The 16,843-nt window shown below is 34.0% G+C and overlaps 1 protein-coding gene across 2 annotated transcripts in view; it reads right to left on the minus strand.

Moving 5' to 3' along the window:
* The window catches only part of LOC145263858 (glycine--tRNA ligase-like), a 78,278-nt gene that overhangs the window by 972 nt on the left and 60,463 nt on the right, over window positions 1–16,843 (minus strand). For both annotated transcript variants that reach the window (XM_080120933.1, XM_080120934.1), the window contains exons 13-16: window positions 14,156–14,241; window positions 12,607–12,716; window positions 10,286–10,379; window positions 1,713–1,900 (exon numbers count right to left, since the gene is read on the minus strand). In XM_080120933.1, coding sequence (XP_079977059.1) covers window positions 1,713–1,900; window positions 10,286–10,379; window positions 12,607–12,716; window positions 14,156–14,241 — 478 coding nt within the window. The remainder of the gene's footprint in view (window positions 1–1,712; window positions 1,901–10,285; window positions 10,380–12,606; window positions 12,717–14,155; window positions 14,242–16,843) is intronic.

Here is a 16,843-nt window from a genome sequence, read left to right on the forward strand (position 1 = left end):
AGAATAAGAAAAAATGACTGACGTGAAATGGTCATCTAAGGAATTGCGATAATCATTCAAAAATCGAAAATTGAACTAATTACTGATAGAAACCCACCCATGTCTAAAATATAAATTAATGCACACAATAATAATGGAAATAGCATTGAGCAGATTTAATTTTGGAGTAAGATAGGAAGTGTCCATTTGGTGATGGCTGCCATTTTCTTAAATAGAATTTATTTCACTTGGATTTTGTTTTTGTTTTTTTTTATATTTCTTTATGATAGGTAATATAATAATAATAATAATAGTTAATTAAATATAATAGTAGTTAATTCTTGAAACGGCTGAGAAATTCTGAGCAATGTGAGGCACTAGCAGAAAAAATTTCATAGGAATTTCTCTGGCATTGTTGAATTAAAGACCATTCTTTTGGCAATATTCTGCATTCGATATGTTATTACTAGGGCTATGACAACAGCATATTCTTTTCATTGTTTTGATTCTCAGGTATATTCCCATTGATATCTTACATGATTTTATGTAGAGTGACATGATCCTCAGTTGATTAATTGTGTCTATGTCAGATATATACTCTAGAGTCAAAGCAATGAAAAGAATATGCTGTTGTCATAGCCCAAGTTATTACTATATATTTAAATTGCTAAATTCTTATTCATAAAAAACCTATGATACTATATAAAAAAATATTTCCAAACTAAAAAAATCATTCCAATTATAAAATTAAAAAAAAAAGGGGGGGGGGGAGGGATTTGATTACTGAAATGAATTCTCCAACCGGGGGGCCACAACTCCATGTATATGGAGTGTGATAACAGCAAAAAAAAAAAAAAAAAAAAAAAAAAAAAAAATTTTCCCCTCAACAATTCCAATATGAGATTCGACTGTGTGTGTGGGGGGGGGGGGGTATTTTTGATGAAATAAAACACCTAAATTTCTTACCCTCTTAATACTAGTTTGAAATTTTAACCTTAACTGTAAAAAAAAAAAAGACCATTTCCGGTTTTCAAAAGTAGTATCATATGAAGGAAAAAGAAAACAAGAGAGGGAGAGGAAGCAAGAATAAACAGGAAAAGAAAAAAAGGTGCTTGTTTAAGATAGATCATTTTTTTTTTTTTTTAAATATGTCGTTTTAAGCAAAAACAACAGTACTTACTTGTCATGTCAAAAATAGTAAGATATCCAAAAATTACGAAAATTCATCAAGTAGAAAATTATTTACGGAAAATTGGGGTGGGGGGATGGGGGATTTAATTTATTCTAGATGTGAACACCGTGAAGATTGGGAATACAAGGGGCATGCTTATCTCCCTTTTCACCACCTTAATGATTGATATAATGTTATAAACCATAGTGACAGACTTTTTTTTTACTAAAAAACACAATAGCAGTTGTTCTACTCCATGAATTTTCATAATTTTTAGATATATTACTATTTTCGATATGACAATTAAGTATGTAATATTGTTTTTGCTTAAAACCACATATTTAAAAAAAAATCAATCTGTCGATTATCTTAACAAGCACCAAAAAGAAAGATAAAGCAAAAAATAAAAATAAAAAATCCAACCAAATAACAATGAAAAAAAAAAAGCAGATTTTTCTGGATAAAAAAAAAAAAAAAAAAAAAAAAAAAAAAAAAAAAAATGTGGAGAGTTACATGCTTGTTAATGTCATTTTAACATTTGGCGACGAATAAAAATTCTTACCGGGGCTCGAACTTGTTTCATAGAGTCTCGTTCACGAAGAGTTGCAGTGTGTGGCTCTTTCAACGTGTCAAAATCAATGGTGATACCAAAGGGAATAGCAATAGCATCTGTCCGTGCATAACGTCGGCCAATTGACCCACTGCTGTCGTCCACTTTATGTGAAACGTCAACCTTAGTTAGAGATTCAGCTGAATTATGGAACCAAAAAAGAAAAAAAAGAAAATGTTAACCATAACTTGCTGAAATTCTAGCATAGGTAATACGATTTTTTGCACAAGAACATTCCTTATTTGAGATCTCTCTTTCTCTATATATAATTATGAAACTCTGTGGACCATACACCCTTGCTTGAATCTTGTCTTTGACAATTGAACAATTCTATCTTAAAAAAAAAAAAAAATAAAAATAACGTGAATTTATATATATTGGTGCTATAAAAATAAATGTGAAATCTGCATGAATTAAAATATATTATTATTGTGTAGTTGAAAAATACAATTCAGGACAAATATGGTTAAATGACGTTTTAGGAATTTAACTATAAGCAATAACAAAGGAATTTTAGATAAATAAAAAAAACAAATATGAATTTAGGATGAAAACGTCTATGTTTCGATATGGAGATATATATATATATATGTCTTCTAACAACTCTTGCTGACATTTTTAAGTGATGACCTGTACATTTCAGTTGACCTATATTATTTTGCCCTATATATTTTTTTCGCGCCTTTTAACATTTACTGTCTGAGTCATTTTGACATTTGTTTTTTCTATTTTATATTTAATTCTATCACCATTTAATTTTTTTTTCCTCTTCTTCCCTGATCTTTCTTATTTATATTTATGTCTCGGCAGTAGAGTGAAAAGCATATCTTATTTTTCTTTTATTAATATTATTGGAATTTTTTCCTTTTTTTCCTTGTACACATTTTTCTAAGGAATAGAGCTGGAGAGTTGTATGTTTAGGTTTCAATTCTAGCTGATGGCACCCAATTTTTTTTTTTTTCTTTTTTTTACTTTTGCTATCATCATTATTATATATTAGGTTTTATAATAATAGATAAAGAATTGGTGCTATAAAAATAAATGTGAAATCTGCATTAATAAAAATATATTTTATGACCGGGCAATGCTGGGTGGCTTGCTAGTATTATATAACACTGAGAAAATCAACACTTGATGTTCACTCATATGTGTACACGCGTTTCACAAAAAAAAAAAAAAAAAAAAAAATTTATTTTACTATTAGATCAGAGTGTTGCATATTAGCATTTGTGAAATACGTGCATTTTTGAAAAATGGGATGGAAGGAGCAGTGCTGCATATTAGCATTCTTGGGGTATTGCCGAATTATCTGAACAAGAAGATTATTATTATCATCATCATCATGTAGTTAGATTTATTTTAAAGAGAAAAATGCAATTCAAGGACAAATATGGTTAAATGATGTTTTAGGAATTTAACTTGACTAGATTCTAAAAACAATAAGAAGGAATTTTAGATAAATAAAAACTAATGTTTTCAGAAACAAGAACGTGCATTAATAATAATACATGATACAGAAATTGGCTGATAGGATTCTTTGTGAGCGTGCAAATAATATAATCACAAAGAAATAGTTTTAAGATATATATGGAAGAGTTAGAAGAGTCAAAAGGAGTTAAGGAAGTTAGTCGAAAAAGTTGGGGAGAAGACACCGTGGAAGCCAGTGAAGTCAAGATCCAAAATGTTGTAATCTCTGAAATGTTGGTTTGGTTTGGTTTGGTTTTACGGCATATCAACCTTCTTTTTTTTTTTTTTTTTTTTTTATTGGTTATTTAATGCCGAATTCAGTTTTTTTTTTGTTTTTTTTTTGGAATAGATATTTTAATTTAATCAGTGAGTCAAATCAGACTTTTTGTATCATTAGGTGATGTGCTTCCTTCCTTTTTTGGTGGTGGGGTGTAAAGTTGGATTGAATTAAAGTTATATACTTTTATATAGATTTACTTTTTTCAGAAATGTTAGTATTTTGTTGGAGTTTATTTTTTTAAATAGTTCTTTCATATTGTTGACATGGTAATAATTTTGCCGGATATGCGCGAGATCGCCACAATCCAAAAGAAAGTGTTTTACTGTAAAAGGTTCTTGGCATGCAAAACATTCTGGAGGGTCTTCTTTTTTTAGCAGGAAGGAGTGGGTTATGTGCGTATGTCCTATGCGAATACGGGACAAAATCACTTCCTCTCTACGTGATCTTCTGGCATCTGGTAATCGTTCTTCTATTGTGGGCTTGATCTTGAAAAGTTTATTATTTGGACAGTTATTCCATCTTTCTTGCCATTTCTTCATAATCAGATTATTTATTTGTTGTTTGTAGTCAGAATGTGGAATTTTTATATTGCTATTAAGGAGTTTTAAAGCATTTTTGGCAGCTATGTCAGCTTTTTCATTGCCCTGAATTCCAGAATGACTGGGGATCCAGCAGAATTTGATACTTTTGTTTTGTGAGAGAGTGTGTATTTTTTGTAGCAGTTTGATGAGTAGTGGGTTATTTAAATTTTTATTCTTTAAGGATTCGAGTACCGATAGGGAGTCTGAAAAAATTATAAATTTGTTGTGGGTAAGGTCAGTGATGAGATCTAGTGCCATATCTAAGGCTGTGGCTTCGGCACTAAAAATTGAGGCATGGTCTGGTAGTCGCTTCTGTAAGGTAATGTTAGTGGATACGACTCCGCATCCGGTTTTGTTGCTGTCTTTGGACCCATCTGTGTATATGTGCTGATGGTTTGGGTATTTTTCCTGAATGATAAGGAGTTTTTCTTGATAGGTTAGTGGATGGGTTTGGTTTTTTGGGAGGTTATTTAATTCAAGGATGATTTCAGGGTATTTTAGTAGCCAGGGTGGAAGGCTTAGTTGGTTGACATTATGGATATTGGTGATTGTGATACCTGCATCTTCTACTAGTGGTTTTATACGGAGCCCAAAAGGTTTTATAGCTTTTACTTTTTGGTAATATAGATTTTGGTAATTTGGATTGAAGGTACAGTTAGAGGTTGCATTTGTTGGCTGTGATTTTTCTCTATCATAGAACGAGTAATCTAGTGAGTTTGCAATGCAGTTGTAAGCAGGATTTTCTGGGCAAGAGAGAATTTTGGTCAGGTATTGTAAGGCTAGTTTGTCGCGTCGAATTGATAATGGGGGTTCATTGGCTTCTGCATAGAGGCTATCGATGGGGGAAGTTCGGAAGGCTCCCAGCGCAAGTCTGAGGCCCTGATGTTGAACGGTGTCCAATATCTTTATATACGACTTTCTGGTGGCACCGTAAATGAAGCTACCATAGTCTAGTTTCGATCGCACTAGTGACCTATATAACTTTAATAGGGTTTGTCTGTCCGCTCCCCAATCTGTGTGGGCAATGACTCGCATTAGCTGTAGGGTTTTATTACATTTATTTTTAAGATGTTTTATATGAGGGATGAATGTAAGTTTTTTGTCTAGTATTAATCCTAAGAATTTATGTTCATTTACAACAGGAATCGGAATATCATTTAGTTTTAAAAGAGGATCTGGGTGCAGTTTTCTTAGTTGACAAAAGTGCATACACTTTGTTTTGTTAATGGAAAATTTGAAGCCATTCTTATTTGTCCATTTTTTTATTTTGTCAATGCATTGTTGAAGTTGACGCTCAATTATATGGATATGTCTTGAGCTATATGCAATTAAAAAATCATCAACATATAGAGAGCAATCCACGCCTTGGTTTATGCATCCAACAATACTGTTAATTTTTAGGCTGAATAATGTTACCGACAAAATACTTCCCTGTGGAACTCCCGTTTCCTGTTCTTTGATGTCCGATAGGCATGTTCCTACACGGACATTGAATAGTCTATTATTTATGAAGTTGTTGATGAAGATGGGTAGTCTTCCTTTCACTCCAGCTTCTTTGAGATCTTTCATGATGCCATACCTCCATGTGGTATCGTACGCCTTTTCAAGATCAAAGAAAATAGCAGTCATATGCTTTTTTTGTATAAATGAATTTCTGATGAAAGTTTCTAAACGAATTAAATGGTCTGTTGTGCTACGATGTTTTCGGAAGCCACACTGAAAATTAGTTATTATTTTATTTGTTTCCAGAAACCAAATTAACCTGGTGTTGACCATTCTCTCCATGATCTTACACACACAGCTTGTTAGAGCTATGGGGCGATAATTGGAGGGGTCAGATGCATCCTTTCCTGGTTTTGGTATAGGAATGACTGTGGCTTGTTTCCATATGGCTGGAAGATTGCCATTGAGCCAGATGTCATTATAAATAGAAAGTAAATACTTTAATGGTTCATCTGGTAGTTGTTTTAGAAATTCATACGTTATTTTATCAGGTCCCTCAGCCATGTTGTTGGCTTTTTTTAATGAATCCTTTAGTTCATGGATGGTAAAAGGTTTGTTGTATTCTTCCTCATTATTACTTTTAAAGTTCAGTTTGGTTTTTTCTGATTCCTGTTTAAAGATCTGGAATTTTTTATCGTAATTTTTAGAAGATGAATTATTTGCAATAGTATCTGCAAGCAGGTTTGCCATGTCCTCTTTTTTAGTTATTTTACTATTGTTTACACAGAGGTGGTTGAGAGGGGAACTGGTGTTTTTTCCTGATATTTTCTGAATCATATTCCATACAGTTTTGTCTTTGGTGGTGTTATTGATTTTAGACACAAAATTCTTCCATGATTCCTTTTTGGCTTCGTTTATTGTTCGGCGTGCTTTAGCCCTGCATATTTTAAAGTTGTTTAAATTCTGAGTAGTTGGTTGATTGTTGAATTTTCTTAATGCAGCACATCGTAGCCTGATAGCCTTTTTACAGTCATTATTAAACCAGGGACGATTATTCTTGGTTGATGATTTTGTTTTAGGAATACATTCTTCTGCTATTGAGATAATGGTATCTGTGAAGTGAGTGATTGGGTCTTTCTCACATTTTTCAGGTAGGAGTTTGTGTTTGCATAGTAATTTGAATTCATTCCAGTTAGCTTTTTTAAGGTTCCAACGAGGAATTTTTGAGATTATTTCAGGACCAAAATGTTCTAAAGTTATTGGGAAGTGGTCACTTCCACAGGTATCTATATGCACTGTCCAATTGTAATCTATAAAGATACTAGAATCACTTATAGAGAGGTCAATTGCTGAGGACGAATTTGTAGCGGAGTGAATAAACGTTGGTTTTTTGTTGTTATATATGCATAGATTGTTGTTGTTGATAATATTTTCTATAATGATTCCTTTTCTGTCTGTGTTTGAGCATCCCCAACTAACATTATGACTATTAAAATCGCCTAATAATAAGAAGGGGCGAGGGAGTTGGTTGATGAGTTTTTCTATTTCGGTTTCATCTATGGGGTCGTTTGGAGGCAGATAAATGGAGAAAATTGTGACCGTTCTATGTAGGGTGGCTGTGACAGCAATTGCCTGTAAGTTAGTTTGTAGATTTATTTGGCTTTGTGCCGTGTTTTTGTTAATGAGAATGGATGTTCCTCCTGAAGCTCTATTTGGGTTATTTGTTGTATAGTTGTATTCAGTAAAACTTTGAAGATTGATATTTTCAGATGGTTTTAAAAAGGTTTCTTGTAGGCATATTATTGTGGGACATAGATCGGATATCAGTAGAAGTAATTCATTCCGATTGGCTTTTATACCTCTGCAATTCCATTGGATTATTTTGTTGGCCATAGTTTAGATTTTATGTATTTGATTTTCTGTAGTGGTTTTTATCCTACATCAATTTCCATCGCTTTGGAAGTGGATGGTCTGTTTCTTGTTTCTGGTGAGAGGCTTTTTTTGGGTTTTGGTCTGGGACTTTTAGATTTACTTTGTCTTGACTGTCTTTCTTGGCTATCAGTTTCAACTAGTTCAAATTTATTTTCATTTTCAATTAATACTAATTCTGTTTTTTGTTTGTCATTTTGTTTTTTGGGGGTAGTTTTTTTGTTGTTCTGTTCTATTTCCATTTTTCCTGTTGTTGTGTGTTTATTTTTAACATCTGTTTTTGTCCTTGTTAGTGACTTGGATCTTTCACGTTTTGATAATTGAGGAGGTTTCATTTCTTTAGAGATTGATTCCTCAATATTGATGGAAGTTTTTCTGATTTCCTTTGTTTCGTTTTCTTTTATACTGGGTTGTTCGTTTCTGACTTTTATTTGGCTATTAAAATTTATTTTCAGTTCTGATAAAAAGGATTTTAATTCTTCAAGTATGTTCTTTAGTTCTTTTGCTAGGTTTGCAATTTCTGGAGCAAGGTTTAGTTCATTGTAGTTGTACATTTTGTTTGCTTGTTGGGTTATTGTGGCATATGAGTTTTTGGTGCGATTTGTGACTTCTTTGCGGGCTTCTTGGAAGGTTATGTTTTTTTGATATTTGATTGTTATTATTTCCTTCTCTTGCTTATATATTTTGCACTGTTTTGAGTGAGAGTGGTGCTCTTCTTGACAGTTTGTGCATTTGGTTTTATTTGGACAGTCTTCTTCATCGTGGTCTGGGTTTTTTTCACTGCAGTTTCCACATGTGAAGAATCTTAGACATTGGTCTTTATTATGTCCAAACTTTTGGCAGTTGTAGCATTGTAAAGGTTTTGGAATGTATTGTTCTATTTTCATTCTTTCATAACCTATATTGATGGTCTCTGGTATTTGAGGATAATTGAATGTTAGTATATAAGTGTTTGTACATATTACCTCTCCTTTTTTTTTTAAATGTGATTCTTTTTACATCTGTGACCCCTTGGTTTTTTAGTTCTGTTTTGATTTCTTCTGTTGTGCAGACGGAGATTTCCTGGTTTTTTATGACTCCTTTGGAGTAGTTTAGTGTTTGGTGTGGATAAGCTTTGATGTTTGTTTCATGCAATTTTTGTAGTTGAAGTAGAGTTTTGGCCTGTTTTTTATTTTGTACTTCTACCAATATGGTACCATTCCTTAATTTTTTGACATTTTTGGGTGTTATTTTGCTTGATATTACCTTTTGGATAGTGAAGGGTGACATTTTAGTTAACGGTATATTAGACGTTGCTTCTAGCACGATGAATCTTGGAAAGTGTGTATCTTCATTGTCGCTGTCAGAGTCAATTTCTGTGTGTGGTCTCTTGGATTTTTTGGTATTCATAATAATTTTTGAAAAATTCATCAGCCATGCTCCCCACCCTCCTCGGAGCCCCTTATGGGGAAGAACTATGAGGGGGTAAATCCCATTCGCCTCGGTTCTCCAGGGCTACATAGCTGGTATACTCAAACATGGGGAGGTTTCCAAGCATTCACAATATATGGTTATGCCCACCCAAGTATGGGATTTCCCTGTATTTTTATTATTCCTGATGGTTACCTTTTTCCCAGCTTGATTGACCCTTCAGCCATCGCTTATTAACTCAGTTTATTGTTTATGTTGAGTGTTAGTGTGTTTTTGTTTGGATTGTCTGAATTAGTGCTTGTCATGACCAACCGATTGATTGGATCGGGCCTATCCAACCTCCCGTCTAGCCTAGTAAGGGCCAAAGTGGTGTGTTGTAGTATCATGTTATTATTTCCTAGGCATGTTCCACTCAACCACCAGGATCCCGTTCTTAATGCATTACGGGTTGCCACCAACGGTCAACTGGTGGTCCCATTGAAGGATTTTTACCCTCTGCAGGGGGGCAGTTGGTATGTTCTATCGCCCTACCAACTAGGCAAAAAAAAAAAAAAAAAAAAAAAAAAAAAAAGGTGAGGAGGTGAAGGAAAAAGAAAACGAGGGAGGGGAGGGGGAGGAGAATGTTGCTTTTGTTTTCGCAGAACATGACTAAGTTTTGCAAAAGGGAATAAAAAACAAAGACATCTATGTAGGTGCGTTTCATCTCAGGAAGTCAGTAGACAGCCTGATCTGGTAGCACCAGCTGAAATGTTGACACGGTGTGTGAATAAATGTGATATCAAGTATAACTTTGTGTTGTGTCGTCTTTTGAAGAAACAAGTATGCGAGTTCATTCCAGCTGTTACCGTCATTAAATGTTTCTCTAACTCTTAAATGTATACAGACTGTCTATTATATAGACTGTTGTTATTATATACACTCCTCTTCTTCTTTATTAAAGAAGATTTGTCTAACTCTACATTAATGGAACATTCTCTCCTATTGTTGTTTGAAGCTCCCTTATGTACAAATACATGCGATCGTAAATTTAAAACGTTTTTGCGATATGTGCACACATATAAATAAACCTTATTAAGTGTTGATTTTCACAGTTTGATTATGATATTTAAAATGATAATTGTGCCATAAATTTTATAATCTATCAAATTATAATATTCAATATGTAAATAATATCCTGAGAGATTCATAAGATCCAATCTATTAAAAATAAACTTCGTATTAATTGATCTCCTGGAGTTGCTTTAGTTTTTTTTTTTTTTTTTAACTTAAACTTTTCCTTAAACATATATACAAGTTGGTGTTATGCATATATATTTATAGGTACATAATTCGCTATCAACCAAATAAACTGTGATACTGCATTACGCATATGCACACAATGTTGCTTTATATGTATCGGAAGAAAATTTACTTACACAATCCTTTGACAAATGGCTGGAAATCTGGATTATTGCTGAGAGGAAGGACTGAACATTTGTAAGGCGCAATCACGGCGGGCAGGCTCAAGTACTGCAAAGTAACCAACACTGAATAATTATTATTCAGTTCACAGGGGAAAACCAAAGAAAATAGGGGGAGAGAGAGAGAGAGAAATTGATTTGTGAGAAAGCAGGATAAATAAGGATCATGCCAGTAGAAGAATTGATCAGGAGGGAATTCAGAAAGCCTCTCAATTTCATCTGATCACACTTTAGTTTTAAAGCCTGCACACTACGACAAAGTGGTGATCCCTCGTCTGCGAAACCATGTGTATTATCTCAGAATGTCTGGAGTCAACCCCAACACAATGGCTACCTGTAGCAAGCTCAATCGCACCACACTACATAAAGAGGGAAAAGCCAACTTAAAAATGGATTCAAAACGTCAATGAGGACACCATGGACTTACGAATCTTACAAATTTTTAAAAGATGCTCCAGATACTACCAGACTCAAGTTCCAAAAGCTCTTCTACAACAGAAAAATCAAAAATTTCCACCCAGTTGAGACATGGAAGGAGGAATAGAGAAACAATACTCCCAAAGGAGAGGACATCATTGAAGACTCGAGTTTGCGCTTCCCAGGTTTTGCTACAAATAGAAGAAGCAGTGAGTAGTTGTAAACCAGATCAGCACAAGACACTGCAGTAAACAAACACAGATGGAGACAAATAAACCTTATTCTACACTTTCCAGTAACCCGACTGGAAGGAGGCTATACGACAGACCATCTATCTAAAGGCAATTTCTCAGACTAGCTAAAAAAATAGCAGAATAGAGATCTAACCCGTATGATACTACTATTAGGTCAGAGATAAAACAACTTAAACCAAATATGATGATGAAAGAATGGATGAAAGCGTTTGAGTTAAATGTAAACCAGTTGAAGTAACAGGGCTAGTTGGCAGGAAAAAGATCAACGAAATCACGGGAGGAAGTGTTAAAAATAGACTCAAGAGAAGGAGGGATAAATATTGCTGAGAGGAAGGACTTTTTTGCAAGGCGCAATCAAAGTAGAGAGACTGAAATACTGCAAAGTAACCAACGTTTAACAATTAAAAGCAGAAAAAAAGTCTAATCCATAACAGTTCAAATCCGCAAGAGTTTAGTCAGAATATTTTCTCAAAATTATATTTTTGAATAAAAAGTTGTACATACATATCTATTACAGGGTGGTCCAAAAAGATTTATCTATTTTACATTTATGAATTCTTCATATGAGGATTGGTTATTTTTTTATATATTTTTTTTCATTACATATTCACTCCGAATAAGGCACAGTGCCACTTTGATGTAGGGACATAATTTGCAGGGATACTATATAGGGAGTTGAACAGCAAGATGTCTGTTTACATTATACTTGAACTTCTGCATATCAGTACAGTCAGAGAAGCAGGAATCAGGAAGGGAATTCCAAAGCATAGCAATCCTAGAGAAGAAATGGCCCTGTCGGTGGGGCATTAGAATATGCCGACTGCTCCCCTGCAGAGGGTAAAAGTCCCTCAATGGGGGTCCTGGATATAACCTTAAACTATATCCGATGGTGAGGACCCAGCTTGCGGGCTCTGGGGAGTATGGAGCCACCCATTAATTGCCATTGCTCCCAGGTCCATTCTGACCCGGAGTGGTAGTACCTGTTAGGGTCCCAACTATGGGTTAAATAGAAACTGACTTGCAAAAAAGAAATATATTCTATTAAAAAAAATTTTCTTCAAAATCACCGGATTCGGCATTAAATAACCTGAAAAGGGTTGATATGCTGTAAAACAAAAACAACCAACCCACCAACCTAGAGAAGAAACTATTAGAGTAGAAGGCTTTCTGACATCTGAGGATCTGTGTAGGGGTGGGATTTTACTGCTTGTCCGGTTTGTCAGGGGTATTTACATAAAGGGGGTACAAGGGCTGGTAGTTTGTTGGAGCACCTATCATTAAGACAGACGTTGAAGCCTATTTGGTTGGCGACTCTGTTTTAGAACCTTGTCTAAGAATGAGAAACTAGTAGCAGATGCATCAGCCCAAATGTGGGTGAATGGTGATCTTGTAGACATACAAGATACTCTCGGGTGTAAGTAACTTTCTAGCATAGTAGAGAGAGCCCACTTTCTTTGCAGCAGCCTTAGCAATGCCCTCGATGTTCTAATTCATGTTCCCTGTGAATGTTAAGCCAAGGAGTTTGAACAAAGTACTTTCAGGTAACGTATCATTAGCCATGGCTATTAGTGGTGCCTGATTACATCCGAATATTAATATACTTACCGTTCTCTGTTCGTCTCCTTCTCTCATACGGAAATTATGCTCAAATATGGAATACATAATACGTCCAATTCCAAATGAAGGTTCAATCACCGATGGTACGATCTCCTCAACTGGAAATAGACACCAAAGAGTAATATTTACAAATCATATATCGATACTAAATAAAAAAAAAAAAAAAAAGATCTTGCATTTCACTCAATCAAATAGATAAAATCAAATAAATGCAAAGTGACAAAAATGTATTGCAAGTCACAATTTTAGAAAGAACTCCTTATATGGCACCATAATAACACTAACAAAATTACTGGCATCAACATTTTCTCTCAGCCATCAAAAAAATCCAGACCAATTGAGACTAATAAAAACTTAAGTATCAGTTTTGATCATTATTTAGAATTCAACCTAATTTAACAAAAATACAGAACAATTTTTATAATGTACATACTCATCATGAAACAAAAATATCACATTCCAAAAATCACATGAACAAATTCCCTTTTCTGCTTCCCTGACTTAATATATTATGTATTTTGCTTCAATGCCTTTCTACAAGTCTTTATCCTGGCTTGGAACATTATTTAAAATGTAGACATATTTATTTGCTAATGCGTTAAAGAAAAAGCTTAAATTTCAATAATAATAAAAAATATAATATATTTATCTATTTTAGCTATCAGATAAACAATTACATTTGTTTTAACTAAATTAGCCTACTTTTTTTTTTTTTTTTAGAATTACTTGGATATCACAACAGGTGATGCAAAAATTTGTTTGCAAAAAATCAACATAGCATGTTTAATTTGATACTCTCAAACCATTGAAATAAAGTGATATTACGTTTCTGAATTTTGAGATGAGGATTGGTTATTCATCGGACTACTGTTCTCATCTTGAATGTGATTTTCACGTTTCGATCGATGTAACCTGCGAGCTTCTTCAGGTGTATCTTGTCGAACTCGGGAATTTGGACAGAATTTCGAACGGAACCCTTTATTTACTTCACGGAGGTAGCATGCTCTTGTTCTGTAAGGACCCGTTGCGCAGTGGTTAGAGCACTTGGAAAAATCAATTGTAAAAGTGATAGTCTTCTGAAGGTTCAATCCTCAGTGTGGGCGACCGAAAAAATACAATTGTGAATTACTTAGGACCTCTATCCAGTCATGGCTGACAGAACAAGAGCATGCTACCCCTGTAAAGTAAATAAAGGGTTCTGCTTGTAATTCCATCCAAATTCCAGAGTTTGACGGAAACATGCCAGAGTCTAACAACATACACCTGAAGAAGGTTGGAGGTTACATCAACCGAAATGTGAAAATCACTCAAGATGAGAACAATAGTCTGATGAATAATAATATGAAAGTGATATTACATTGCATAATAGTAGTTTAATCATTTTACACAAATTCTGGTGATTATAAAACATTTTGTTTTCTATTTATTTATTTTTTTTTTTTTGAGAATAAACTAAAATTTAAAAAAAAAAAAGTTGAAATCCCAGACGTTTGAAAATTGTTAATCAAGGCGAAATAAGAATAAAACTTTAACCAACCATGAACAGTTTTCTGGTAACTTTTGACGTTGATCATGTCTGGTGTTAATGTGAGTTCTTTCTCTTTCACAGAAATGGTCACTTCACTGCAAATAAAACAAATAAAAATTATATTTCAAAATACAAATGGTAAAGAGGTTTGTTAGGTTGTTGTAGGGTTGCACAGATGGTCAACCCTTGTTAGGTCATTTTACGACGAAAACATTTGTACCTTTCATATACGAACTAACACAGCTAAGTAAAATAGAAGAAGTTAAATAGTGAAAACTTATTTCTAAATCCATCTTCCTCTTCCCTTCCTTATTCTTCCACATTTCTCTTTCCCCCGCTACCCAACCCATAAATGTATTAAAAATAATGTAATTCATTCATCTTTCCTTTACATTATAGACTAGCAAGTTTACCCTGCATTGCCCAGAACCATATAATACAAATAAAAGAAATGAAGTTGTGTTTGAACATACCTGCATATTGAGCACTTTTAGATGACTATCATTTTCTTTTATCCCCAGCAACGTTGAGTAGATTTTCTTAGATAAAACAATATAACAAAGCAAGGTCACATTGTTTTTCCCGGGTGACACAGCTTTTAAACCTATCTGCTCTATTCAGGATATTGAGCACTTTGGATTGACTAGCTTATACTCCCTACCGTATATGATATTGTATTTTTCTATTTTTGCCTTGCAGGCAACATGATGTGCTTTGTCTAGTATAAAACAATAAAAAATTAAACAAAGGAATTTTTCTCCCCGGCAATACCTAGGAAATTGAGCACTCTTGAATTACTCTGTATCAATTACCAGATAATATAATGACTTGGCAATTTTCCAAATCAATGCACAAATACATTATTTTCTTTTAAAATTATTGCATAACATTAAAAACCCAGGATAAAACAGGCCTCAGCCTAACAAAAATTAGCGCAGTTGGCTCTCACAGAATGAAATTTTTTTTTTTTTCTAAATTTTTGATATTATGCATCATTTTAGCTTGACATACAAACACACACACACACTAACAGACATTCGCCATTTATATAATAGACTGAAAAAAAAAAAAAAAAAAAAACCCACCTCTGACGCTTCCATCCTCTGACAAAATCTGGTCCAGTTAACCCCCTCCCCAATCAATAATCTTTTTCAAAATTTTAAATATTATTTATCCAGGGCAACACTGGTCCAGAAAATACAAACTTCGTGGGTGTTTGTTATGCAGTTCTTTTTACTTTTGAACAACCCTTTATTTAACCAATGGTTTTTTTGTTTTTGTTTTTTTCTTACAAAGGAATTGCCACTTATCAAGGCCCAGAAGCCACTTGAGGATAAGGGTTAATAAGTGTACAGTGGTCAACGGGACAATGACGTAATTGTTAGTAGTGGAAATTTGGTAAATTGGATTACTTAAGGGGAATGGCTTATCAAGAACTTGTTTACATTGGACTTGAAGATGACCGTATTATAGTCAGCTGGAAAGCAGGCAAACAGAAGAGAGTTCCACAGGTGTGCAGTTCTAAGAAAGAAGTTTTATTCATGAAATCTACATTTAGGTTTAGGCACGGATAAAAAGTGAGGGAAATTATTGATAGTGTTTCATCTAGACAAGTTTGTGTACTTATTTTTTTTGTATGTAAAACAATTAAGGTAACAGGGTCAGTTGGGAGGGGGAAGACCAAGGAAAACTTGGAAGCAAATGATAGGGCTTGATTTTGAAAAAAAAAAAAAAAAAAAAAGAGGGGGATAAATTCAATCTTAGCTAGAGAGATAAGTTAGTTTGCAAATCCATTTCTAAAAACCATCCACCACATGCCAGCATGTAAAAGGAACGTTAAACTAATAATGATGTACGCCTCTGTAATGACATTGACCTCAATACAGAAAGAGAAATGTATGCAAAGCAGGAGATTTTGTTGGTTTGGTCACATTGAACAAATGAATAAGATTGCTTGGGTTAGTAGGTGTAGAACAGTTGAGATGACAAGCTTAGTTGGAAGGGGAATGCCAAAGAAAACATGGAAGTAGTAAGGATGGATTTAAGAGAAAAAAAAAACCTGGCCAGAGATAGGTTAGTTTGGAAGCCAATTTCTAAAAGATGTCTAGAATACATTATCAGCTGTTTTTTTTGTTTTTGTGTTGATACTATTGTTTGTATAGATAATTTTATTAAACAAATGATTTTGTTCATGGGGATGGACATAAACAAAGAATACTACAAAATGAAAAATGAGACCCCCGCAGAATTTTAACCTTTGCCTCAGAAGAGGGACCACTTACCAAGAGTGCAACTTAATACATAATATACTGTACACCGTTTAAAATAAATTTCCAATATTAAAATTTGAAAGCCATCCAACACATGCCAGCATGCAAAATAGACATTAGATCGAATTCAATGACGGAATGAACAAGTGTTTGCATTCGTGGATGTAGAATGGGTGAGGTAGCAGGGAGAAACCAAGGAAAACATGGAAGGAAGTCATAAGGTTAGATTTGAGAGAAAGCGGCAAGAGATAGGTTAGTTTGGAAGTAGATTTCTAAAAAGCTGTCCAACACATGTCTGCATGTAAAACGAACATCAACCCAAATATGATGACATAATGTCTGTCTCTGTTGTCATTTTGATCTCAGTCAGTATAGGAGACTTTCTTAGTTTGGTCACATTGAAAGAATTGATAAGCATGCTTGGGTT

This window comes from Euprymna scolopes, chromosome 39, assembly GCF_053919585.1.
Source record: "Euprymna scolopes isolate OS-2025 chromosome 39, ASM5391958v1, whole genome shotgun sequence".
Classification (NCBI taxonomy): domain Eukaryota; kingdom Metazoa; phylum Mollusca; class Cephalopoda; order Sepiida; family Sepiolidae; genus Euprymna; species Euprymna scolopes.